The 27,888-nt window shown below is 38.6% G+C and overlaps 1 protein-coding gene across 2 annotated transcripts in view; it reads right to left on the reverse strand.

The window, feature by feature from the left end:
• Positions 1–27,888, reverse strand: part of AKAP8 (A-kinase anchoring protein 8) — a 62,532-nt gene that overhangs the window by 1,891 nt on the left and 32,753 nt on the right. For both annotated transcript variants that reach the window (XM_027851122.1, XM_027851121.1), the window contains exons 8-13: positions 26,384–26,417; positions 23,965–24,052; positions 2,696–2,837; positions 2,092–2,185; positions 1,500–1,630; positions 296–391 (exon numbers count right to left, since the gene is read on the reverse strand). In XM_027851122.1, the coding sequence (XP_027706923.1) occupies positions 296–391; positions 1,500–1,630; positions 2,092–2,185; positions 2,696–2,837; positions 23,965–24,052; positions 26,384–26,417 (585 nt within the window). The remainder of the gene's footprint in view (positions 1–295; positions 392–1,499; positions 1,631–2,091; positions 2,186–2,695; positions 2,838–23,964; positions 24,053–26,383; positions 26,418–27,888) is intronic.

Genomic DNA, 27,888 nt, shown 5'->3' on the forward strand with positions numbered 1-27,888 from the left:
TGTTCTTGAATAAATAGGTTGTCAACTTAAAGCACTGTATAACTTTATTTTTTATTATTATTTTAAGCTATAGACATATACAAAACCAGGTAAGTTCTCTCAGAGAATCCCTAAGATCTGGGTGAAGTCATGTTACCACACTTGTTCACATCTAAAACCCAGACACATCTTTCTAGAAAATCCAATAATTACCAAATATTGCATCATGGGTACCTCTACATAATGGACAATCCTGCTCTTTTTCAAAAGTTCTGCTTGCCTACTGACATGTCTTCCCCTGTCCCAAACCACAAACCTTGAGGTATTTTTCAAGCATTTTCACTATATGTCTGTTGTTCAAGACGCTCTTAGCCACGTGTAGGCTTGTCTTCTTGAATTGTTCAGCAGCAACCTATGGAGGAAGGCAAACATAGATTACTTTTGAAAAACTTGCACTGAGGGAAAGGAAATAGATTACAGGCCTGCTGTAAAAGATTTAGGTTACCAAGGTGTTGATTTGCATTGATAAGGGCAGTCTCCTCACTGCAAAATCAATATAATAATTGTTTAGAGGCAGCTAGATGGCACAGTGGATATATCACTGGGCCTGGAGTCATGAAGACCCAAGTTAAAATCAATCATTACACATTTAAGTGTGACCGTGAGAGCAAGTCACTCCACCTCTGCCTGCCTCAGTTTCCTCACCTGTAAGAGGGGATAATTATCATCTGCCCCCCCCCCAAGCACTTACTTCCCAGGGCTGTTCTGAATAAAAGTGCTTAGCACAGTCCCTGGCACATAGTAAGCACTAAATAATGTTAGCTATCATCTAAAAACAAACAAAAAAGAATCATTCTTCTACAGAGGGAAGCAGTAGTACTATTTATTTTGATTCAAAAGGGCATGGTGATAACAGCACTGGCCTTATAGTCAGAAGATTTGGGTTCAAATTTAACTTAGCTATGCATCCTCAGGTAAGATGCTTAACCTCTGATGGTCAGGTTTTTCTTGCTTTTTACATATTAAAAGCACTACAGAACTATGAGTATTTATAGGCAATCATCAAGACATGGAGGTTAGAGTTGTTAGGAATTTGCACCATCCAAGGTCAGCTCTGCAAGGTATCATGCTGGGTGCTGCAAATACAAGGATAAAAGCTAAATATCCCCAACCTTCAAAGAGCAATATAGCATGATGCCTTCAGATATACATATCTTAGCAATTTAAAATCAGGTTATATATAATACATTTCCAGAAGATGGTAAGGAATCTCTTTAACTTTACATGAAGAAAATCCTCAATCTCATATATTTCAACCAAGCCTCAGTAAAATGTCTAACCTCAAATGACAGGGTTAATTTTAACCTTAGAAAAATAAAAGCTCCCTTCCAACACAATCCCTCAAAATGACCACAAGATGTTTTGATAATGAGAGAATACCACAAGGATCAAGACTGTCATCAATTTTCTACCTTGTATACTATACCAGCTGATTTCAGAATAGGGCAGGGAGAACTTACACGGCGGTTGTGATTGTGGTCAGCAGAATAAAGGTGCCGCTGAAGAAGATGGTGCTGGGCAGGAATTAACATGTCACAAGCCATACAATGTGCAGCTTCAATCCTCTTAAAAAAGTGTTCCTGGCCAATTCCTGTAGATACAAATGAGGGTTATTTAATCACTGTTCATGTGATTGGAGTTGTTCATTTATAGGGTTCTATGATCACATAAAATTTGTAACCCCTTCACCTTCCACCCAGCTTTCTCCTTAAGCATCCTGATACCATCGAAATAAAGAACATTAGTTAAAATTGTTTTATATGTAAAATCAAATACGTGCTCCCTTAGCTTCTTCTTTTGTCCAGAAGGAATAATAATAAATTCTGAAAAGATCTTTGGAAAATAATAAATTCTCTCCATAGTTGTCTGTGTGGATGTTTTTCTTCTGCTAAATATACTGACTATAAATAATCCGAGTTCTCGGCTCACTTTTTAGCCTTCTATTTTCACTGCATTTGTGTTCAGGTCGATAGAAAACTTCTGAGAGTGCTAGATGCTATGACATATATGTGGATCTTCTGACTCCTCTCTCACTAATGCCTCTTAGCTCACCTTGGAAAGGATCTGGTCTCTGCTTTACACTTTCCTTCTCAGTCAGCTCCTGACGACGCTTCTCTATTTTCTTATTCCTGTTCACAATGTACTCCTAAAAAGGTTGAAGGACAACATAAAGAGCAAGAGGACAATTTATACACAAAAGCAGCTTCAATCAAGGGCTTTTCCCCTTCTCTCTGTCCAGCAGCCTGGTGAAACCTATGGACCCTTTCTCACAATCATATTTGTAAATGAGTAAAATAATACACAGAGGATTTAAAAAAAAAAACCCAATTATGTTGAAATACAGTTATCAGAATATTAAAAACACCACCACCACCAAGTTGGAAGATGCCAGGTTAAAGCCTTGACTTGAACATTTGCATTAAAAGCACATTGTTGGTTCCCTAAAAAAGTATCTTGACACCTGTATCAAAGACAGGCAGGTTTTGTTCCTTCAGATCATTTGGGCTACTTGGAAAAGATCTGAGATTTAGGAAACCAACTGATCTCTTTTCTCTGCCTCCCTTTTGGTATTTACAAAATGGAGATAAACATTAGTTAGAGTAACTTTTTGCATCAACAATTGTCAGAAGAACCTCTGCCCTATATTACACCTCACCTGTAAAAACTCCACTGTCTTGTCAGGTAGCTTAGTACCTATAAAACGCAATGTATCTTTATGGAACTTGCTCTGTAAGTGCTTATGGATTTCTTCATCTTTAAAACTACGGAACTTGCATATAGAACAGGCAAACTGAATCCTAAAAGAGAATAAAGAAATATTAAGCACAGGAGTAAGTCAACAACTGAGTTTTCTTCCTATACTGGCAATACTATACCTATATTGGTGTATGTATTAGGACTATAAGAGATGAAGAACCTATGAAGATCCCTGGGTAGTTTTCAGGGGATAAACTACCACATTATGAACACCTCTACAAGCTATAATACAAGCACACTTTTACATAGTAATTGAAGCTTCTTGAGACTATGGATGGTGTCTTACTTCATTTTTCTACCTCCCCATAGCATCTCACTTAGACAAATTTCTTGAACCAAATAATTTCCTCAGTTTGGGTGCATAAACAACAGAATGACCTGGGTAAAGAGGGAGAAGAAGAAACTGACTTCTAATCCCCACCTCTGTTGATGGGTTGCCATACTGATTTCAATAGTGACACTTCTTTACCTTAGTTTCTCACTTCTAGCAAATGAGATAAAAAACATCACATTGAGAATATTATGAAGATTAATAAAGCATTATGACAATCTAGTAATCCCTTGGCATAAGCAAATTGCTTTTTCCAACTATGGTGCTACTGAAAACTAGTGGAGAAAGTCATTGCAATTTTTTTTTAATAGATCCATCACAAGTTCAAGTAATTTTTCAACTCAGCTGGATAAGGATTCTTCTATTCTTCCCTATCACACTTATTCTAACTGCGCCGAACCTCCACTTCAGCCCCCAAACACCACTTATCTCTACTCTCCACAAGAGAAAGAGCTTATTATTTACTGAGAAAATTAAAACCTTAGTTTCCCTACTCAATATGTCAAAAACACTCCTCATCAGCAGTCATCCTCTCTACTCCTTTGTTCTAGGCTCCAAAGAAGAGGAAGTGTATCCAGCCAAGGTCAACCATTTATTGTACCCTCTAAGAAAGCCTATGCCAATCATTCTTTCCTGTTATATCCTCTTCAGTCTTCTACTAGTTTCCTTTCCTCATTACCTATAAACATGACTAGGTCTCCCCTATTCTTAGACGACCTTCACTCTACCCTGGCACACCCTCAAGTGAGCGTCCTATACAGCCCCTCCATTTCAATCTCTGGAATCTCCGTTCAATACTTAAACTTCTCTTCATCTTACACATATTTCTCTTGTGCTCCTTCCATCTTCTGGCATTCAGGGAAACATGGATTTCCCTCCACTTCCCAGAACACAATGTACCACTGGCCATCCTTTTTCCATAGTGGTTAGACCTTATTTTATATATTTATTTTGTATGTATCAATCAAGCACTATTAAATACCTGGTATGTGTTGGGCTTTACATTAGGTACCTGGGATACAAAGACAAAACAAAAACAGGAGCCAGTAACGTCAAAAAACTTACGTTATATTGGGTAAAGTACCACATACATATATGAGTGTTCAGAAAATAAATACAAAAGAAGACTTCCAGATCACAACACCAACAAGATGGAGGACTAGACATTTTCTCCAAGCCTCATGATCTCTCAGTCCTCTCCAAAATAGAAATTGTGTGCAAGAGATAAAGCAAATTCAGCTGTCTCCACAGACTAGGATACCAAGAAACCAAATGCAGTAACAATTCAATAAACTAAGAGCAAAAAAGACTATTTGCTAGCCACTATTCTGCTCAATCAAAACCCCTCTCCACCACCCACCATGCTTCCAGCAGCAGGGCTACCTAAGTCAACCTGAAGGTTTGCAAGAGTAATCAACTCTACACACCACCCCTCTCCAAGACAACAGAAACCCAAAGAGCAGAAGCCTACTCAGGCCCTGATGGCAGTGCTCTTGTGCCACAACAGACCTCAGTCTGAACTGAAGAACAGAAAAAACTAGGGCAGGATACATGTGTGATTGGCTGTGTGGCACTCCACTAAGCCAGAGGGAAAACAGCCCAACATCCAGCTGGGCCCACTTCTGTTATCCCAGAAATCAATTAGGGCAGAAACCAAGGGAGGCTGAGAGATCCTCAAGGTCCAGTCCCCAGAGAAACTTCTAAACAAAGAAAATGAAATGCCAATTGAATGAATTGATTGTCTCCAAGGGGGGAAAAAACTCTATGCTGCAAACTCCAAGACATGCCATAGTTAATTTTAACAATTCTACTAACAACAAATTCAACAAATGACCTTCAAAAAAAGACCTTCAAATACAGAGGAAAAAAAATTCAAATAACACAAGACTATTGAGCACCCACCAAAAACAGCAAGAGGATATGAAACGTATTCCAAAGATCAAAGGAGCTCAAGATGCAAACCAAGGTGACCTACACTTCAAGTATGAATCTAACCATTAATGAAAAGAAAAAAAAGAATTACTAAAGAGGCACTCAAAACATTCCTAGACAGAAAACCAAACCTGAAGAAACATCTTGTTTCTCAAACATAGATATACAAGAAGAAACAAAACACAGCAACCAACAACAACAACCTAAGAGATCATTAAGATTAGATTTGTTTTTTTCCAAAATGAACACAAGGATGAAAGCAGAAGTCCAAAGACGTGACGGTGCGGAAAGAGGCCTGAAACATCATGAACTAAATCTCACAAGATCCCACATACAAATAAATCAATGGTGCTTTCATTTTGTTTAGTTACATAAAAAGATAAAGGGAATTATGTCATGTACCCAAAGGCTAACAATGAATAAAAAATAACTCCTTTAGTCTCTCAGAAAGACAGTATAAAAAGAATAGGTGAGGAGGCAAAGGGAAGGATAGAAAAAGGGAGAAAGTGCAGAAATCTTGTTTCAGTGGTGGTGGTGGTGGGATAGCATTGGAGAATGATAGTTATTTCTAAGAGTGAGGCACAAAAGAAAAAAAGGAGCTGGGGGACAAGATCTAGAAGGCAATAATACAGAAACTGTTTAGAAGGAACTCAAAATAGCTACCTTAGGACCTTTAATTCCATGAGGAACACAGATACTAAGGAAGGATTAAATAAGTATAAGGACCATGAATCAAAGAATAAAAGTCTAGAATAGACAGAAAGGGGAGAGAAATAATAAGCAGAACGAAAGAAATCCTTTTTTAGTAAAAGGCACAGAAAATTAAATTTAAAAAATAACAAAAGAAGTTTAAGGTGGGATAAGGAAACATGAAGGTGAAAGAAAGCCAGTAAGAAAAGAGTTGTCTTAAAAAAGACTGGAATTAAAATAACTGAAGAGACATTGTACTATGTTTATATAAAGGGGAAAAAAATTCTAATTTAGGAAAAGAAAAACTTTTAGAGACAAATGGAAGAAACTATAGACCTAACTCTCATAACTTTAAGTGTTAATGTATTAAACAACCCAAGAAAATGAAAAAGTGATAGACTGAGTAATAAAACAAAATCCCCCAAATCTGCTGCTTTTAAGAAACCTTTAAAAAATAGACAAAATAAAAATTAAGGCCTGGGAAATAGTTTACTATGAATCAAAGAAAAAGAAACAGGAATTACAACAATCATATTATCAAACAAAGCAAAAACAAACAGGCAGTTGCGCAGAAGACAAATTGCAGAGGAGAGAGATTGAAGACAAGGAGAGAAATTAAGAGCCCATTGCAATAGGCCAGATGAGAAGTGATATGGGCCTAAACTAGGGTAGTTGTGACGTGACTAGGAGGAGGACAGATATGTAAGATGTTACGGACACAGGGGGCAAAACTGCCCAGCACTACTCCTGATCTTTTCTATCAAGCCCTGATTCACAGGCTCAGTCTAGTGCCTGACTATACATGAAAATATGCACATACGCACAGACTGAGGGCCCAGACCCTCAACACCACAGAAAGTTTCTCTTGCCCTCTGAGCCAAAACCAGGGGAGGTCACAACCTGATCCACTGTTGCTCTGGGCCATGACTTTATTCAGCTCTTGGATGTCATGTAGACAACACCTCTTCCATCTCTCCCAATCTTCCCAAATGATCTTATCTGAGACAAACAAGGCACTCTGATCTCCTGTCTGGGTTTCCTTTACCTCTATGTCAGGCCTGCACAACTTATGGCCCTTGGGCCACTTGCTACACGCCAAAGGATTTCAGGCAAACTGCAGAAAAATGTAGAGGAAAACATCATTTGTATGGAGAGGAAATTCTTTGGCGGCTGCAAGTTGTGCAGGTCTGCTCTGTGCGCTCAGGTTGTTAGGTTTGCCACAATGGGTCTTCACAGAACACATCTGTTTGCTAAGAGGCCAAAGCAAGGGCTTTGAACAATCTAATCTCACGCTTCCCTCAATGAACTTCTTTCCAACCCCTGATGCTGTGCATAGACTCCCACTGCAAAATGGCAGGCAAACCTCTTATATTCACACTCCATTTGAGTGATTCAGAATCCATGGCTGTCAATATACAAACATTTAATCCCCATGCTCAACTGGCTGCACCTTGACTCCAAAACCCCTCTCATCTATACCTTAACCCATTCCAGATTGGCACGTCCCTTTAATTTTGTCCTCTGAAACTTCTGCTCTAAGAACAGACTTTCTTTCATCTTAAATGTCTTTCTTTCTCCTTCCATCTTCTGACTCTCACTCAGACATGTCACCTCCTAACCACAGCATTTCCCTACCTGCCCTTTAATTTCTTTTCTTTCATATCCCCCAAATCAGACATTGGTGGAAGAGCTAAACTATTCCCTACCACCATTTCTGCCCACTCTGCCAGCACAACCACCTTCACCTTAATCAATTTCTCCTCATCTGAAGTTAACATTATCCAAATTCAAAACCTCAAGGTTGTGCATAGCAGCCCTCAGAACATTCTCCTTTGTTCTTCAATGATTTAGGTGTCTGGTTTGCAGTCTTTCTCTTCCTCATCTCCTTACCTTATACTTAGGAGAATTTAACATACAAATTGATAGCTCCTCAAAAATCCTGATGTACTCCATTCCCATGATGCATTCTTCCACTCCAGCTAGAGATGGTCACACCCTTGACCTTGTTATCACCACAAATGTTCCATTTCTGAGGTCATGAACTTTGAAATTCCCATATCTGATTATGCTTTTATCACTCCACCCTTACCTATTGCTTACAATCCTTAACCCTGTTCACATGTTCACCACGACCTCCATTCCTCCCACCACAGTTCTTTCCCAGACCAACACTGCTGCACTGACCATACTCTCTTCTGTTCCCTATTGACCTCTTGGTGAACCAACTCAACTTTACACTGTCCTCCATCCTCAAATGCCTTGTAAACCAACTATGGATTATTTCTTACCATCTGCCTCTTTTGCTCCTATTTGCATACTGTTGAAAAGCTGAAACTACTGACTGAACCCACTAAAATTTTATCTAAGCCCTAATTTCTGCAAGTAAAATATTCTAATCCTCTCTTATCTTCTATCCTTTGTGTAGCAACAGTTCCACAGCTTCTAGTCTCTCTTCAAGTCTCCCACAGTATCCCCTCCTGATAACCTTTAAGCTAAGGACTTTATTTCATATGTCACAGGAAAAACTGACCACTTGCCCAAAGCTGCTCCTCATCTCACTCACTCAGACTTCTCTCCACTATCTCCTTCACTCTGGCCTCAGATTTGAAGAAGCAGCCCTTCTCCTTACCAAGGCAAAAATTTGTAAATGTGCCCTTGATTTCTACAATCTTCTAATCTCCTGCAAATTGTCCCCACTATCACCCGGCATTATTCTTATCTGTGACTATTTCCTGTTGCTTACAAACATGCCTATGTTTTTCTCATCCTCAAAAAAACCTTGCTTTGATCAGCCTATCCCTGATGGCTCTGTTATAATCCTCATCCCTTTTATGGCTAAACTGCCTGAGAAAGAAGTCTACATGTACTCCTATCACTTTCTCTCCTCTCACCAGTCTAAACCCTCAAAAGTCGTGTTTCTGACCACACTGTTTAACTGAAACTGTCCAGTCACCAATCATCTCTCAAACGCTTTATTTACTGGCTTTGTCTTAATTCTAATCCTCCTTGGCTTCTGTGCATGTGACACTTACTGCTTCCTTTTGGATAGTCTCTCTTTTATAGGTTTTGATCACACTGCTCTCTCCTGATTTTCATCAGTCAGATCCTTCTCAGTCTCCTTTGTTGGATTCTCATACAGAACACACCCACTAATCAAGGGTATCCTCTAAAACTACACCCTGTATCCCTTTCTTTTTTTCCCTTTAAATCAGGAGTTGCTCACTTTTTTGGTTGTTTGATGCACCGCTTTGGCATTCAGGTGAAGCCTATGAAACCTTTCTGAGAACAGTATTTTTAAATGCATAAAATAAAATATGAAGAATTACAAAGGAAAGCACCTATATTAAAAAGTAGTTACCAAAAAGTTTATGTACCCCAGGTTATGAATCCTTGATCTATACTATCTCATTTGGTGATTTCATAAGCTCCTAAGAGTTTAATTATCATCTCTGTGAAAATCATTTACAGATCTACAGGTCTATTAGCCTCCATCCTGAGATATAACCATGCACCTCCAACAGCATGGGCATTTCAAGTTGTTCAAGTAGACATTTCAAATTTAACATGTCCAAAACAGAACACATTATCTTTCTCCTCAAATTCTCCCTCTTTAGAACTTCCCTAATACTGTTAAGGACACTACCGTCCTCCAAATCACTGATAATCAGAACCTCGGCATCATCTTCCACTATTCATTCATATTCACCCCAAATTCAATCAATTGCCAAATCTTGTTTCTATCTTCACATCATTACAAACATACATCCTTTCTCTCCACTCATATAGCTACAACCTCTTGAATGGCCTACTGCAATACCCTAATGAGTATCCCTGCCTTAACCCTCTCCATTCCATTTACCCTCTACTCAGCTTCCAAAGTGATTTTTCCAGTGTGTAGATGTCACCTTATCGCCTCAAGACCTTTTTTATATAAAATTTTTATTTTTTTAAATAACATGTAAATACAATGTTTAAATTACATTTTTAAAAATTTTGAGTTCCTAAATTCTTTCCCTCCCTTCAGCCCATTGCTGAAATGGCAAGTAATTAAAGATACAGATTATACATGTGCAGTCATGGAAAACATTTCCACATTAGTCATACAGTAAAAGAACAGAGACAAAGAGACAAAAAAACAAAAAAACCAAAGTAAAAAAAGAAGTATGCTTTCATCTGTGTTCAGATTCCATCAGTTCTTTCTCTGGAGGTGGATGGCTCTTTTCATCATAAGTTCTTCAGAATCACATTCTAAAGAATCATCTTAGATCACAGTATTACTGAAAATAACTAAGTCATTTACACTGGACCAGTGAACAATGCTGCTGTACTAAATACAATTATCTCCTGGTTCTGCTCATTTCACTTTGTAATCAGTCCCATGTAGATCTTTCCAGGTTTTTCTGAAAGCATCCTGGTTGTCATTTCTTATATCACAATAGTATTCCATCATAATCCTATACTACAACCGTTCAGTCTTTCCCCATTTGATAGGCACACCTCCATTTCCACTACTTTGCCACCACAAAAAGAGGTGCTACAAATATTTTTGCACAAATTGGTCCTTTTCCCTTTTCTTCGACTTCTTTGGGATACAGACCTAATAGTGGTACTGCTGGGTCAAAGGCCATCCATGCACTTTTATAGTCCTCTGGGCATAATCCCAAATTGTTCTCCAAAATGGTTGGATCAGTTCACAACACCACAAACACTGAGTGCAACAGCATTTCAATTTTTCCACACCCCTCCAATATTTGTTATTTTCCTTTTTTGTCATATTAGCCAATCTGACAGGTAAAGGGTGGTACCTCAAAGTTATTTTAATATGCACTTCTTTAATCAATAGTGATTTAGACCATTTTTATATGACTATGGATAGCTTTGATTTCTTCATCTGAAAACTGCCTCTTTATATCCTTTGACTATTTATCAATTGGGGAATGACTTGCAGCTTTATAAATCTGACTCAATTCTCTATATATTTGAGATATGTGGCCTTTATCAAAGATATAGGCTATAAATCTCCCCTTCCCCCTTCTGCTTTCCTTTTAATCTTGGTTGCATTTTGTTTGTGCAGAACTTTAACTCAATGTAATCAAAATTATCCATTTTACATTCTGTAATGCTAACTCTTGCTTAGTGATAAATGCTTCCCTTATCCATAGATGGATGTGACAGGTAAAATATTTCATGCTTCCCTAATTTAATGTCTTTATCTTGTACCCATTTTGACCTTATCTTTGTATATACAGCGTGAGAAGTTGGTCTATACCTAGTTTCTACCAAACTGCTTTCCAGTTTTCCCAGTAGTTTTTCAGTTTATGTACCAGCTCTATAAAATGATTTTTGGTAATCTGGTATAGTACCAAACAAGTAAATTAACTTAGGTCATTTTTATATCGGCTTGGCCTAGCCACAAGCAATATTTGTCCAACTGTTTAGATATTACTTTTTGTGAGAAGTGTTTATTAGTTGTTGTGGTTCCTGACTTTGTCTGGCAGGTATTCTTCCACGTATTTTATAGTATAGTTATTTTAAATGGAATTTCTATCTTTCTTTTGCTGTTGAGCTTTCCTGGTAATATACAGATAGCTTTGTTTCCTCACTGCCTATTCGAATTCCTTCAATTTCTTGGCTAACATTTCTAATATAATATTGAATAAAAGCTGTGATTATGGGCATCTTTGTTTCACTCCTAATCTTACTGGGAATGCTTCTAGCTTATCTCCATTACAGATGCTTGCTAATGGTTTTAAATATTACTTATCCATTTAGTCCTATGTTCTCTGGTATCTCAATAGGAATGAGTGAAACTTTTCTTGCATCTATTGAGATAATCATATCATTTTTGTTGGGTTTTGTTACTGACATAGTCACTTACGTTGATAATTTTCCTAACATTGAACCAGCCCCGCATTCCTGTTATCCCGTCTGGTCATAGTAGGATCTTTGTAATATATTAGTATAATATTCATGGTTGTATTTTATTTAAAAATTTTTTATAACAATACTCACTAGGGAAACTGCTCTATACTTTTCTTTCTCTACTTTTTACTTTTCCTGGTTCAGGTATCAGCACCATATTTGTGTCACAAAAGGATCTTGGTAGGACTTCTTTGCTTAATTTTCTAAATAGTTTATGTAGCACTGGAATTAAATGTTCTTTAAATGTTTGATAAAAATCACTTGTGAATTCATCTGGTCCTCAGGATTTTTTCTTAGGGAGCTCACTGATAGTTGGTTCAATTTCTTTTTCTAATATAGATTATTTAAGTATTTTATTTCCTCTTCTGTTAATCCATTTCACTTACATTCTTAGATTTATTTGCATATAGTTAGTCAAAATAGCTCTTAATATGTACTTTAATTTCACCTTCATTGGTGAATTCACTCTTTTCATTTTTGATACTGGTAATTGGTTCCTTTTGTTTTTTATGCTGTTAACACTTGAAACATATATGTTTAGTATTGATATTACTTCATTGTCTATGGTGACTTTTAGCAAAGTGTAGCTTCCCTTCTTATCTCTTCTAATTAGATCTATTTTTGCTTTTGTTATGTCTGAGATCATGATTGCTACCCCTGCTATTTTTACTTCAGCTGAAGCATAATAGATTCTGCTCCAGTCTCTTACCCCTACTCTGTGTCTCTCTCTCTGCTTCAAGTGTGTTTCTTGTGAACAACATATTGTCAGATTCTGGTTTTAAATTCACTGTGCTATCTGTTCCTGTTTTATGAGTGAGTTCATCCTATTCACATATATACTTGTTGTGTTTCCATCCATCTTAGTTTTTTTCCCTTTTATCTTTCTCTCTCTTTCCTTTCACTGTGTTCCTCCTCAGGTGTTTTACTTCTACTGGTCCCCCTCTTCTGTTTTTCCCGTCCCCTCCTACTCTCCCCCATAGGGCAAGATAGATTTCTATACTCAACCAAGTGTCTATTATTCTCTCTTTGAGCCAATTCCAATGAGTAAGGTTCAAGTGTTGTCCACCCACTATATTCCTCACCACTGTAAAAGCTTGTAACTCTTTTATGAGATAATTTTCCTTGTTCTTCCTCTCCCTTTTTCCTCCCAGTGCATCCCTCTTTCTCACCCTTTAATTTTTTTTAGTTATCATCCCATCATTGTCAACTCACACCCATACCCTCTCTGTATATTCCTTCTAACCGCCCTAATAATGATAAAGTTCTTAAGAGGTACAAATATCATCTTTCCATGCAGGAATAAATATAAAGTTTAACTTCTTTGAATCCTTTATGATTCTGCTTTACTGTTTACCTTTTTATGCTTCTCTTGAGTCTTGTATTTGAAAGTCATATTTTATATTTCAGTTCTGGTCTTTTCATCAGGAATGCTTGGAAGTCCTCTATTTAATTAAACAGCCATTTTTGTCCTCAAGGATTATACTTAGTTTTTGCTGGGTAGGTGATTCTTGACCCTTTAATGTAGAAGCTGCTAAATCTTGTGTTATCCTCACTGTGGCTCCATGATTATTTGAACTGCTTCTTTTTTTCTGCTTTCATTTTGGCATCTCATCCTGAAAGCACTAGATGTCTCATGGAGTTATTAGCTTCCACTTGCCCAATTCTAATTTTTAAGGAATTATTTTCTTCAGTGAACTTTCGTACCTTTTTCCTGCTTTTTAAGGAGTTCTTCTCTTCAGTAAATTTTTGTGCCTCTTTCATCAAGCTGTTAACTTTCTTTTCATGCTTTTCTTATATCACTCTCATTTCTTTTTCCATTTTTTTCCTGTACCTTTCTTATTTTTATTTAATTTTTTGTGAGGCAATTGGGGTTAAGTGACTTGCCCAGAGTCACACAGCCAGTAAGTGCTATGTGTCTGAGGCCAGATTCGAACTCAGGTTTTCCTAACTCCAGGGCCAATGATCTATCTACTGTGCCACCTAGCTGCCCCAAACTCTCTTATTTGATATTTAAAATCCTTTTTGAGTTCTTCCATGGTCTGAGACCAATTCATATTTTCCTTTGGGGCTTTGAATGTAGCTGCTTTGATTTGTCTTCTTTTGGGTGTCTTGATCTTCCCTGTCACCATAGTAACTTTCTATAGTCAGGTTCTTTTTGTTGTTTGCTCATTTTTCCTGCCTATTTCTTCACTTTTAACTTCATTTTCAAGTTAGGTTCTTTTCTTGGGGTGGAGAGGAGGTACTGTTCCAAGGTTCAGGTTTTTGTGTTGCTGTTTTCAAAGTTACTGGGGTGTTGGGCATGGTATGTTTTCAGTTGTTTTAAGGTGGTATGATTTAAGGAAGTATGGTCATTGCTCTCCTGGCCTGAGCTTGATCTGTGAGCTACCATTAGGACTCTTCCACCCTGGAAATGTGACTAGTCCCCACTCCTCTGGGAACACAAGAACTAGCTTCCCTTCTCCCTGGGGCTGCAAAGTGGAACTTCAACAAAGTCCTACACTGAGTGCCAGCAAAGGGTCCCCAGTAATCTTCTGATCAGTTGTCTGACCCATCTCCCCAAAGGTCCCAAAGCTACCACCTCCAATTCACATCTCCCTAAGTCCTGCTACTGGCCTGCACTGGCAGTACATGTCAATCTCATGCCAGTGTTTTTGACAACTTTCTAAATCAGGGGTGTGGAACCTATGGCCTTCTAGGTTCTTGGAGGCAACCTTTTGACTGAGTCCAAGTTTTACAGAACAAATCCTTTTATTAAGGGGATCTGTTCTATGAAGTTTGGATTCAGTCAAAGGGCCACACTTGAGGACCTAGAGGGCCACATGTGGCCTCAAGGCCTCAGGTTCCCCACCCCTGTAAATTGTCTTCAGATAGAAAATTGTTTCACCCTGACCTTTTGCTGATTGCCATTCCAGAATTCATTTTCAGGCATTATTTTCAAGTTATTTGGAATGAAATTTGGGAGAGCTCAGATGAATTCCCCCCCCCCTTTTTTAAACCACCATCTTAGCTCCAGCTCCCTGCCAGTTCACCCCTCACTCTCTTAATAAACTGCAGGGGCTCCCTATAACCTACAGAATACATGTGTGTATATGTATGTATATATACATATATGTATGTGTGTATATATATGTGTGTATGTATGTACACAGAGAGAGAGAGAGAGAGAGAGAGAGGGAGAGACAGTCTTTTGTTTGGCATTTAAAGTTCTTCGTAACATTAACATGGCCCCTTCCTCCTTTTCTAGTGTTCTTATACTTTACTGTCCCCTGACCCCGCTCCAATTCAGATACATTGGCCTACTTGAAGTTCCTCTAACATGTCACTCCGTAATCTGACTCTGCCTTTGCAATGGCTACTCCTCATGGTTGAGAATGCTCTGCCCCCTCACTTCTGCCTTGTTAGTTTCTGACTTCCTCAAAGTTTCAGCTCAAATCCCACCTTCTACAAGAAGGCTTTCTTTGTCCCTTTAGCTGTTAATGCTTTCCTCTTTCAATTACATTCATCTATTATGTATTAATCTTTTATTTACCTATTTACATGTTCCCTTCCCAATTAGAACGTGAACCCCTTGATGTCAGTGACTTTTTGCCTTTCTGTGCAGCTCCAGTGCTTAGCAGAGTGCTCTGGCACACAGTAATGGTTTAATAAATGCTACTTGACTGACTGAATAAGAGTCCCAGAGAGAAAGACCTTTTGTTTCCCCTTCCAGAAACAAGCGATTTCACCATAAAACTGGTTCCCTGGGACCATCTACTTACTGGAATTTGGACATACCCCATCCACAGTAGAGAAAAACAATTTGCCCTGTTCCATTTGCAAAGCCAACCACAGCATGAAATAAGATGTCCTGCTCTGTTTGTAAGGCTGGCCACAAACAAAAGCAACTTGTTTTTCTTAAAGAGTATAAAATCTTGCTAAATGTTCAGTTAGGAGTGGAGGATTGCTCCTTCTGATTCCCTGTAGTTACCTATTCTTTGATAAATATGACTCTGAGCTGCACCCTAAAAATGTGATCTGTGCTTCTTGCTCTGACACTTGGTAACTGCTTGAACATGTATATTGCATATATATTTACATGTGTAACTGTCGCACATGTCATCTCCCCCAACAGAACATAAAACTTTTTGAGGGCAGGGATTGCTTGATTTTTGTTTTTGTATCTCCAGTAACCAATGGAGTACCTTGAGTAAAGTAGCATGTTGACTGATCCTATAACTTTCTTCCCTTTCAATAAAAGCTCTGAATAAGAACTGATTATACTCATTGCTTCTACTTTTTTTCTTACTGGTCCCTTTCTTTCCCTTTACATTTGTCCCAGCTAAATTCCTAACCCTGGTATTCCATACCTTGCCTCCAAGCCTTCTCACATGCCACCATCTTCCATGCCTGGAAGGTATTACATCTCATATCTATGTCTCAGAATCTCCATGTTCCTTTAAGGCTCAAATGCTATTTCCTCATCCAGATCAAATTAACTTGTATTTATTTGTGTGTGCAAATAATATCACATAGAAGAATTTAAATGTCTATAACATTTTTTATCTTTGTCTTTGTATACCCAGTGCCTAACAGTGCTTTGCACAAAGCAAGATCTCAATAAATGTTAGCTGAACTGAAAGGAAAATAGCGCAAAGAAATAATAACCATTGAAGGGAACAATGACATGAATATAAGTAAAGCAGCATGGTGGGAAGGCAAGAGCATTAGATTTGGAGTCAAAAGGACTAGGTTTTAATTTCAAATTCTATTACTTAATACCTGTGTGACCTTGAGCAAGTCTCTTAACCTCCCTGGGCCTCAGTTTCCTCATCTGTAAAAGAAAGGAGTTAGACTAGATGATCTGTGCTATGATACACATTCGGTAGTTTCATAGATATGTCCTTAGCTTTCTTGCCATGGAGCAATGATTAGAGGTTTAAGTTTGTAGAAATTTATTATGAGAGTGAAATGGAATTCCTCTTTGCTCTGTTATCATTACCTGGATATTGTGCTAAGATTGAAACAATTTCAGCCCTGATTTTGCACAAACAAAGCCAATGCAACTAAGATTAGAAGGAAGGTAGAAAATTGGGAAAGAATTTTTATAACCAGTCTCTCTGATAAGGGTCTCATTTCTAAAATATACAGAGAATTAAGTAAAATATATAAGAATATAAGTCATTCCCCAATTGATAAATAGTCAAAGGATACGAACAGGCAGTTCTCAGATGAAGAAATTAAAGCCATCTATAGTCATGAAAAAAATGCTCTAAATCACTGCTGATTAGAGAAATGCAAATCAAAACAACTCTGAGGTACCATATCACACCTATCAGATTGGCCAACATGACAAAACAGGAAAATGATAAATGTTAGAGAAGATGTGGGAAAATTGGAACACTGATGCATTGTTGATGGAGTTGTGAAATGATCCAACCATTCTGGAGAGCAATTTGGAACTATGCCCAAAGGGCTATAAAAATGTGCATACGCTTTGTCCCAGCAATAGCATTTCTAGGTCTATATCCCAAAGAGATCTTACAAATGGGAAAAGGACCCACATGTACAAAAATATTCATAGCAGTTCTTTTTGTGGTGGCAAAGGATTGGAAATTGAGAGGATGTCCATCAATTGGCGAATGGCTGAGCAAGTTGTGGTATAAGAATATAATGGAATACTATTATGCTATAAGAAATGATGAACAGGATGACTTCAGAAAAACCTGGAAAGACTTGTATGGTCTGATGCTGAGTGAAGTGAGCAAAACCAGGAGAACGTTGTACAAAGCGACAGCCACGTTGTTCGATGACTAATATTGATAAACTTAACCCTTCCCAGCAATACAAGGATCTAAGACATCTCCAAAGGCCTCATGATGGAAAATGCTATCCACAACCAAAGAAAGAACTATGGAATTTGAATTGCTATTTTTTTTTCTCTTCTGTTGAGTTTTGTTTCCTCTTTCTGGTGGTTCCTCCTATTGGTTCGAATTTTTACTTACAACATCACTAATGTGAAAATATGTTTAACAGGAATATATATGTATAGCCTATATCAGAGTATGCGCCGTCTTGGGGAGGGTGGTGGGGAGGAAGGGGGAGAAAATTTTTAAACTCAAAAGCATATGGAAGTGATTGCTGAGAAATCAAAATAAATTAATAAAAAAATTAAAAAAACAAACACACAAATTTCAGCACTGATTTGGAGAGGCTGCATTCCAATATGTTACAACAACAGAAGCTCAGCAACCTCAAATTCATTCGGTGTTTATTGGTTTGGTTTTTTTTTTTGGCAAATGAATAGGAAGCTTCATGCCTTCTAAAGTTGCTTTCCAGAATGAGTGGACCAGTTCCCCAGGTACTTTAGCCTCAGGAAAGTCTTTTTAGTGCTCATAAAGATCATGGGAATCCTCTCTTAATTGGACCCCAAATAAGAGCTAGAAAAGACTTCAAATGGACGGGCCAAAAACGACAAAGAAACAGGAAAAGGACCCAAATGTACAAAAATATTTATAGCAGCTGTTTTGTGGTGGCAAAGAATTGGAAACTCGGGGGGAAGGGCGGCCCATCCATTGGTGAGTGGCTGAACAAGTGATGTTATGGGAATGTGATGGAACTGTGATGTAAGAAATGATGAAGGGGATGGTTTCAGAAAAACCTGGGAAGACTTATGAAGGGTAAAAGTGAGCAAAACCAGGAGAACATTTTATATAATTACAAAAGTAAAGACAAATAACTTTGAAAGACTTAACAATTCAGATCAATGCAAATCAGCAAGCATAATTCCAGAGGAATAATGGTGAAATATGGCATTCACTTCCTCAGAGAGAGGTGATAACTCAGGATGAAGAGAAGACAATTTTTTTTTTTACGACCAATGTAGAAATTTGTTTCACTTTACTATGCATATTTGTTTTTCTTTCTTTTCTATTTGGGGGGTGGTGATAGGGTGAGAAGAGGTGAGAGGTGGAAAAAAGGTGGACTTTCATTAATTTTAAAAAACTAATGGCTTATAAATTTTCTGGGAGTCCCATGGCTAAGAGAGACCAACAGGATGAACTTGAGAAATTAGTTTTTTCCTCTGTGTATTTCATTTGAATATGTATCATTCATTTGGAATAATTTTTGTTTGAGATCTGCAGTCACCTATAAGTTATTATCTTAGTCTAAGAATTTTCCTTCCTAAAAAGGAAAGGAGGCACTAAAACATGTTTTTGATCTACTTTTTCTACAGCACGTAAAATACATCCATTTGAGACACTGTTTTGTATAAAATTTAGAATTTTAGTGAGTTTATAAAAAACTTTAAAGCTATTATTTGGAGTGAATACATTCCACGCTCACAATCTTCCTAGCTGCAGTTGGCTTTTCTTCCAAGAACTCTGATTTCTGGCCTGTCTAGCTAGGCCTCATCATCAAAATTATCAGCCCCTGTGGAAAGAGCAATATCTACTAGGACCACAGGCCTTTAGGCTGGGCCAGTTTTTCCCTAAAAGGCAAGGAAGCTTGAGGTTCCAACTGGTGCACAGAACCAGGGTTTAAGCCAATGATATGGCCTGTCAGTTGTGCCAGTGCATAAAAAGTCCAGTACAGGGGAACTTACTGCCCCTTCTTTTTAACAGCTGTCATTTTGCCTTGAACTCAACACATCTCTCCGACCACCCACATTTCTGGACAGAGACAAAGGGGACTACATCTCTCTGAACTAGCGCAGCATTCCCCACTTTCCATGTTTTGTTAAATGTTAGATGGTTTATCAAAGTTTCGTTTCATTCTAATTCCAAGCCTAAATTACAGGACAGGCTCAAATCAGGCCTGGCCCAAAACATCCCCACAAGTACTACTTCCACAGGGCAGATGTCTGGAAAGAGCCACTTGCTTTCCATCCTCAAACAACCCACCAGGATAGAGAGATCCTGGAACAAGATGAGCAAAATTATGGACTTTAGCAACTTATCCCCTCACATAGTCCCTGGTGTTTTCCAAATTCTGGACTGGATGTCACCTCTACAAGAAAGGGAATCAGTGACATCATCAAGAATAAGTTTTTTGGCACCTCAGTCTAGGGAGGGAAGGATGTATCTGCCAGTTCATAATGCATGTGCTGAGCAATTTACCAACCAAAGTCCTCCTCCAACACCTAACCATGGCACAAAGGCCCTCATAACAACACCACTACTGCTGTTTCAGATTGCTGCCCTACTCTAAGGCTGAAGAAACATTTCCCTCACCATAACTCTACAGAGTGTGCACTACAAGGACTACTATCCTTGTTTTAAAACAAAAGAAACTGAGGTTCAAGAGGTAAAGGTAGTGCAAAGGAGAGAACTCTGAAGAGTCAGGAAGATTTGAATTTGAATCATCTGAAACTTACCTAGGTCACTTGACCTGTTTGCCTCAGTTTTCTCATTTGTAAAATAGGGGTAATAACAGTACCTATCTCCTGAAAAGTTTGTGAGGAGTAAATGAGATATCACATGAAATATGTTTTCCACATTTTCAAATGCTATGTACACACGCTAGTTATTGAAATGCTTTACCTAGGACGACACAGTTGGCTATTCTATGTCAAAGGTCAGATCCAAATCCCAGTCTCCTGAAATCCTACATTATTCTAATTTCTTTTAAGTGGTCTCTCTAAGCCTTTAATAGAGTACAACAGACCCAGTAAGATAATGTCTGGACCAAGTGAAGACTTGCCTAGCTAAGTGTGGAGAATGCAATCTGCCGATAAAGAAAGTACAATGGATATAACATCAGGGGACGGAGGGGCGCACAGTGCTGGAATGAATCACTAGTGGAATGAATCATTTTACACATGGAAGCTGAAGAAGTCTATGGAAAAACATTTGGGCAGTGTGCCTACCAAGGAACCCATAGGCTTCTCTCAATTTCCCAAATGAAACTGAGAAAATTTAAGTTGGGGCTATGTCTCACTGTTGCTGTTAAAATGAGATCCCCTGAAATTTTCTTTATATGTTAATCAAACAACCCTTTTCTTGTCCTGAGCACTACTGAAAAACAGACAGGAAATGCTGTCATCAAATGCATGGAAGTAAAAAAGCATTTCAACGTTTATTCTTCCAGGAAAATCAGTAGCTCTCTTTAAAGTTGAGAGATTGTGATTCTCTTAGAAACAACAACTCAGTAACTCAGACCTCCTTATTTGACAACCACTTGAAAAACCGTTAAGCAATATAGTAGAAATTATGTTTACAACTTCTTGATCATACAATAAAAAAGAGAATCGGATCAATGCTACATATATACAAGATGTAATACAGAGACAAAGAAGGTAAGCTCAGACTAAAGGCATTTGCAACTGGGGATAGCAGCGAAAACCTTCTGCATAAGATGGATTTGAGCCAACTCCTAAAGAACTCCAGAGGAGCTAAAAGATGGGAAGGAAGAAGGGAGAGGATTCCAGGCATAGGGGATAGCCAGTGCAAAGGAACAGAAGCAGGAAATGGAGCTCAGTGTGTGAGGAACAGCAAGTCAGCTAGTACAGCTGGTACAGTGCACGGAGAGGAAGAAAATATAAGAAAACTAGAATGGTAGGGGCTAATAAGGAGCCACTGGAATTTATGGAATAGGTGAGTGACATAGTCAAACTTACTTTAGGAAGATCAATTCAACAGCTGAAAAGAGGATGGACTGGAGTATGGACAGACCTGAAGCAGGCAGTCACCAGCAGGCTATTCTAATGGTTCAGGCAAGAGGTGATGAAGGCCTGTGCCAGAGTAGTGGCAGTGTCAAAGGAGAGAAGAGGGCCTGTAGGAGAGATGTTATGAAGAAACGACAAGACCTCACAACAGATCAGATAAGTGAAATAAGTATTCTTGAGGATTTAGAAATAAGAGCCTGGGAGACTGTGAGGATGGTGGTAATCTGGACAACTACAGCAAAGTTGGAAAGAGGAGAGTGTTTTGACCATTCCTAACTTTCTAGACTTCTCAGTGGGTACCTTGCTCCAGAAACCTCTGCCCTCAAATCCCTTCCTCTCTTTTCAGCTTCCTTTTAATGTTGTGTCCTCCCCTATTAGAATGTATGCTCCTTGAGGGCAGAGACTGTCTCTTTTTGCTTATATTTTTATTCCTAGCACTTACCAGAGTACTTGGCATATAGTAAGTGTTTAATAAATGATTGTTGTTGTGTTTTGGAAAAAAGATAAATAAGTTCTATTTTGGAAATATTCAGTTTGAGATGGCCATAGGAAATCCAGTTGTAGATGTTCTAAAGGCAGTTGGTTTGCAGGACTAGATAAGAGAACAGGAGAGAGACTGGGGCTGGACCTATAGATCTGGGAATTACCTACATAGATTAAAACCTATAGGAACTGATAAGACAGTATAGAGGGAAAAGAGAAGCTGGTCAGGGACTTAGAAGACACCCACAGAATGCCCATCAATTGGGGAATGCCTGAACAAGTTGTGGTATATGAATGTAATGGTATATGAATGTATTGTGCTATAAGAAATGATGAGCAGGCAGACTTCAGAAAAACCTGAGATGTGTATCGATTGATGCTGAGTAAAGTGAGCAGAACCAGGAGAACGCTGTACACAGTAACAGCTATGTTGTGTGAGGACTAACACTGACAGACTTAGATCTTTGCATTTTTGAGAAGGGCTAAGACATCTCCAAAGGTCTCAAGATGGAAAATGCTATCCACATCCAAAGAAAGAACTATGGAGTTTGAATGCAGATCGAAGCATACTATTTGCTATATTGTTTTCTTCTATTTTGTTTTGTTTCCTCTTTCTGGTGGTTCCAATTCTTCCTTACAACATCACTAATGTGAAAATGTTTAATAGGAATGTATAGCCTCTATCAGATTTCTTGCCGTATTGAGGAGGGAGGAGGGGAAGGAGGAGGAGAAAAATTTTAAAACTCAAAAGCTTATGGAAGTGATTGCTGATAAATCAAAATAAATTAATTAAAAAAAAAAAAAAGGAAAAGAAGACACCCACAGTTAGTAAGTATGACATGGATGAAGATCCAGCAAAGGAGATTGAGAAGCAGCAGTCTGATGAGTAGAAAGAGAAAATTAGGAGAGAGTGATGTCATGAAAACTTAAAAGAGAGATCGAGGAAGTGATAGAGATCAACAGTGGAAATTAAGACATCATTAGTACCTGTGAAAAGGTTTCTTCAATAATTTCAGTTGAATAATGTAAGTCAAATGATGATGGTAAAAAGACAAATTTTGAACAGTTTTCAAAAGGAATGCAGAACAAAAGAACTCTGAAGTTTCATCTCACAATCAACAAATTGGCAGATGACAAAAGATTGAATTTGTCAATACTGAAGAGTTTTGGAATGACAAGCATGCTAATACACCATTGGCAGAGCTGTGAACTATGAACTGGTCGACCCATTCTGCAAAGCAATTTGGAATTATATGAACGAAGCGCCTAAAATGTCCATACTCTTTGACCAATATATTCTACTAGGAGGTCAATGATAAAAAGAAAGGTTCCATATACATAAAGATATTTATCATATCACTCCGGTAGTAGCAAAGAACTAGAAACAAAGTAGATGCTATTGACTGGCAAATGACTAAGCAAGCTGTGATAATCTGAATGTAAAGGAATACTGCTGTGTTATAAGAAACAATTATGATGAAGAAGCACAGAAATACCTTTAACAAACTGATGCAAAGTGAAATAAGTAGAATGGGGAAAACAATAAACACAGTGATTATTGTGATATAAATGGAAAGAACTGAAACTAAATGCTTTTAAATAGTAACTACTAGGCTTTGTCTCAAAGAAGAGATAGGAGAGGGCACTTTTCTACCTTTGAAGTGAAGGAGTAGGGTGGAGAGACTCAGGGTGTAGAGCATCATAAAAAATGACAGATTTTTTTCTTATGTATCAGCTTTGTTAAATACTTTTCCTTTTTTTTTTCTCTGTTGTAAGTGATAGTTCTAGGGAAATAGAAAATTTATTTTGGGAAATACAGGTTATATAAAAATAAACACATTTTTTAAAACAGTGATTCTAATTCTTAGTAAGGACTAATACACATAAGAATGTCCAAAAAACTAAATTTTCACAACCAAACTTAGCTTTGGCTCCTGTAGAGCACATTAAAATTTCTTCCTGATTCTTGGAATAATTACTTGACATCTCTTTCTCTAAAGAATTAAGATATTAAATTCAGAATTGCCAATAGATCCACTCAGATTCAATTCCTATCCTTATTCCTAAATTCAATCTTCATTTTTCCACACCTGAAAAGGCAAGCACAAGTTACTACCCCAGGATTACGAGCAATCATCTAGCCTTTGACTCATTTCCTCTCTCATACCTGTCTGCTGTCCGGTCCCGCATTCTGTCCCTTCTTCGCTGTTTCTCTCTCTTCTTTTTCACTTCATCATCTTCATCACCCTTATCCCCTGCAACAGAGAAACCCATTTCAAGTCAGTCTGAACAGAAATAAAGGTAAGCTAAGCATTGAGGGCCTTGTTATGTAAAGAAATTCTGTCATCTTATTCCCTGATTTGTTTAAGGGTTCGGAAAGACAGATTCTCCTCTAATAGCAGGGTCAAGAACACTTGGTACTAACACTTGGTACTTTTAAAGATGTGGACTCCTCTGGGATTTTGATGAGAAATCCACTGTTTCCCAATGGAATTGATTAAATCATAAAGATGCTAGAACATTAGGGTCTGCCAAGGCTGCTATCCCCAACCCTTCTAAAACATGTGGTGTCTTCCAGCTTTCAGCCAGATGCCTCCATAGCCATGCTCATTTCTCCTTCTCCCATCATTTATTCTTCCCCTATGCTAACTTATCTCAATTCTCTTGCTTTCCAAGTCTAACAATATAATACTTCAGTTTTCCAGGCCTAAAATGTATAAACTGTATTTCCTTTAAAAACATTTAAAGAGAAAGCCAAATTTCCTTGGAGATAAGAAGATAGTAGCTTCAAAGCCTCAAGGAGGTCATCTGTTTTACACACCACCTCCCCACCCCCAGTCAGACCTCATCTATTCTTCCAATTGATCTCAGTCTGAACTACAGCAGCTTGGCCAACATTTGCTTGCCCAACAAGTATCTTCCATTCACAAAAGTTATGAATCTATGACTTATCCAGGGTCAGAGGTGTCGGGGGTAGGGAGGAATAATCCTAGAAATAAGAGATGGAAAAGACCAACAGGTCCTCCAGTCCATCCCCTGGGGCCAGTGCAGGAAGCCCCCTCTAAGAAAGGTATAGCCCAATGCCCCAGAATCAAGGACCTCAACTCACCTAAGCCAGTGACAGGGATAAGGGAAGACCCTGAAGACCAGGATCTCACAAAGAGGGCCGGGGAATGGGGCAGGAAACTGGAAAAAGGATCAATAAGCATCTGAACTGTAACCCCTACCCCTGATGCCAGTCACGAGACTGTCCCACGAAGATGGCGACCGGCGTGCGCTGCTCAGAAGCCTCTCAAAAGGGCGTGGGATTTTTGGCAAGAGGTCACTGCCTGAAACTATTACTGCTGTTAAATAGCAAAGTCATTCCGGGTACCAGGACCTGTGCGCAATAAACATTTCACCTTCGCTTTAGCATAGACCCCACTGCAAGAGCTGTTTAGTGCTCTGTATGGTCCCATGCTATAGACATAACCTCTTCAATAAACATGGATGGAAGAATCTCAGAAGGGTCAGCTAAGCCCTGAAAATATAAGAGAAGGAAAGTCTTAAGGGAGGATCCTGCACAGAAACAGGTTCATGTGAGTGGAGGGTCAAGAAGGTTCTTCCAAGTTGTGTTCATCGAGAGAGGGCCCAGAGGGAAAGTAGAAAGAAAGGGTGTTTGGAAAGACCACCATCATCTCCAAGCTCCAGTTTTCTATTCCCCTCTGAAGGGTCCACTGTTTAGTCTGGTCTTGTAGTTTAAGTTGAAGTCTTTTGAGTGCCACTTCCCCACAGTGGGGCTGATGAAAACTACCAGCCAGTTAGTTGTCTCTTGTGACCCCAGATGTAGGCCCTCTCTGGCTCCCAGCAGGAAAATGTGGGAGAAGCCAATGGGACAGATGGAAAGGACTTGATCCAAGTCCACTTGCCCTCCCCAAGACCCCTGCTTGGGCAGGTATTTCCCGCCACAGCCACTAAACACAAAGGAAAGGGATAGAGGCCCCTGCACTGTAGCTCAACACACTGCACCAAAGCATGGCAGTGAAAATGGAAATCAAATTCAAACCAGCAACCAAGGAAATAACAGACTGAATGAAGCTCAGGAAAAAAAAAATAGTTCAGGGAACCTGCATTGGCCAAGGGGGAAAACAGACTGGATGGGATGGATGGAACCTCTTCTCTCTCTGATTTCTGTGATTTCCTCTGTCACTCCTACAGAAAAATTATTTCAGACAAACTGAGGTGGGTTTTCCTTTTCTACCACACTATGAGAAATCTGCTTCCTGATATTAATTGTTGGAACAAATGAAACTGTTTCCAGTAGGGGCCACATCAAAGACATCTGAGCAAAGCCTTTGTGTGATCCTCCTACCCTCACAGCCTTGCCCAAGCAACTGTAACACTTTCTCTGTCCCATTTCATAGAACATCAGCTCCATGCCAAGCCCAATACTTGCATACCAACCCATCTCCTACCACTGAACCCCACTAGAAGAGAGACAGGGAGCGAGAGCTGGAGAGCACAGGGGCATGGGGGTGGGGTGGGGGTGGTGCAAAGTTAATTTACAGAGAAACTCTAAGAGCAGGAAGATCCTGGGTAACTCCTACCTCTCCTCCTTCCTTCTTCATCCAATTCCTCATCCTGAAAAAGATACAAAGTTTGAGAATGACACAGTGTCTTTAAACAGCCAACTCCCTACAGAGAATAAGAATCTCAGACCTGCTAGCCTATTCCCTCTTCTAGCACTCTTACCTCAAACTTTAACACCTTCATGAAATAAATTATGGGATCATGGTATTTGCTAAACTTCGATACAATAATTAAGCAAATGCACAGCACAGGTTTAGGTTTTTAATGGGGCTGTAGATAGTATGGCTCAATTCCAAATAAAGCTATTGGGAAAACAAGAGAATCCAGAATTGGTAATTAAATGAAAAGCCCTCATACTAGTTCAGATGCTCATTTGCTAAAGTAACATCAATAAACTAAGCTCTCACAAACAATTAAAGAATAAGAAGATTTTGAGCTAGAAAGAACATTCAGTCCGACGCTCTCATTTTATCAATGAACAAACTTAAGGTCCATAGAGGAGAGGTGATTTACTTAAGGTAACATAGAAGTAATAAGTAGCAGAGCCAGGACCTGAAGCTCTGACTACTAACCCAATTACTTTCCAGTCATTAGGAAAGATGAGCAGCCACAAAAATTTCAAGGAAATCTGTAGGTGATAAATACATAAAAAATCAGATACTCCAGACTACAAACACGTGGAAATATGGAGTTTAAAAATCAAAAAAACCAAAAAAACTTCCTTCAGAAATGTATAATATACACACAGATATGTTAAAAGAGTTCCCATAGTGGATCTCCTGAGGGAGAATCTAACTTCTCATCGATCATTCTTCACTCATAATTTGAACAGATCCAAAAACAATGCCTCACACACACACACACACACACACACACACACACACACACACACACAGTCTGTCTGTCTGTCTGTCTCTCTCCCTGTGGAGAATGCTGCCAGATCTAAACAATTTAATGCAAGCATCTTCCAGCACCAACAGATCTTTGGCCTGAAGCATCAGCTGCCATCCCAGTAACACTGGGGCAGGAACTCATTCCACATTGTAAAGCTGCTACTGAAACTAAGATTGTTAACAATGTTAAAAGGGAACTTCAGATATTACCTAGTTGTCTATGCCCCAAAGAGATCAAAGAAATTGGACCTACATGTACAAAAATATTTAGAGCAGCTCTTTTCTTAGTGGCCAAGAATTGGAAACCGAGGGGTACCCTACAATTGGCGAATGGCTCATGGTCTATCTATGTGATGGAGTGTTATTGTCCTTAAGAAATGATGAAGGGGGCAGTTTTAGAAAAAAACTGGGAAAACATTGATACAAAGTGAAGTGAGAGGAACCAGGAAAACAATTTATACAATAACAATATCATACAAACAACTCTGAAAGATTTAGAAACTCCTCATGACAGAGAGAAGTGATGGACTCAAGAGTACAGATTAAAGCATATTTTTTTAACATGATAATGTGGGAATTTGTTTTGCTTGACTATTCATATTTTTAGTGGGTTTTATTTTTCTTGCTTT

Source organism: Vombatus ursinus, unplaced genomic scaffold (genome assembly GCF_900497805.2).
Source record: "Vombatus ursinus unplaced genomic scaffold, bare-nosed wombat genome assembly UNPS02009173.1, whole genome shotgun sequence".
NCBI classification, from domain to species: Eukaryota; Metazoa; Chordata; class Mammalia; order Diprotodontia; family Vombatidae; genus Vombatus; species Vombatus ursinus.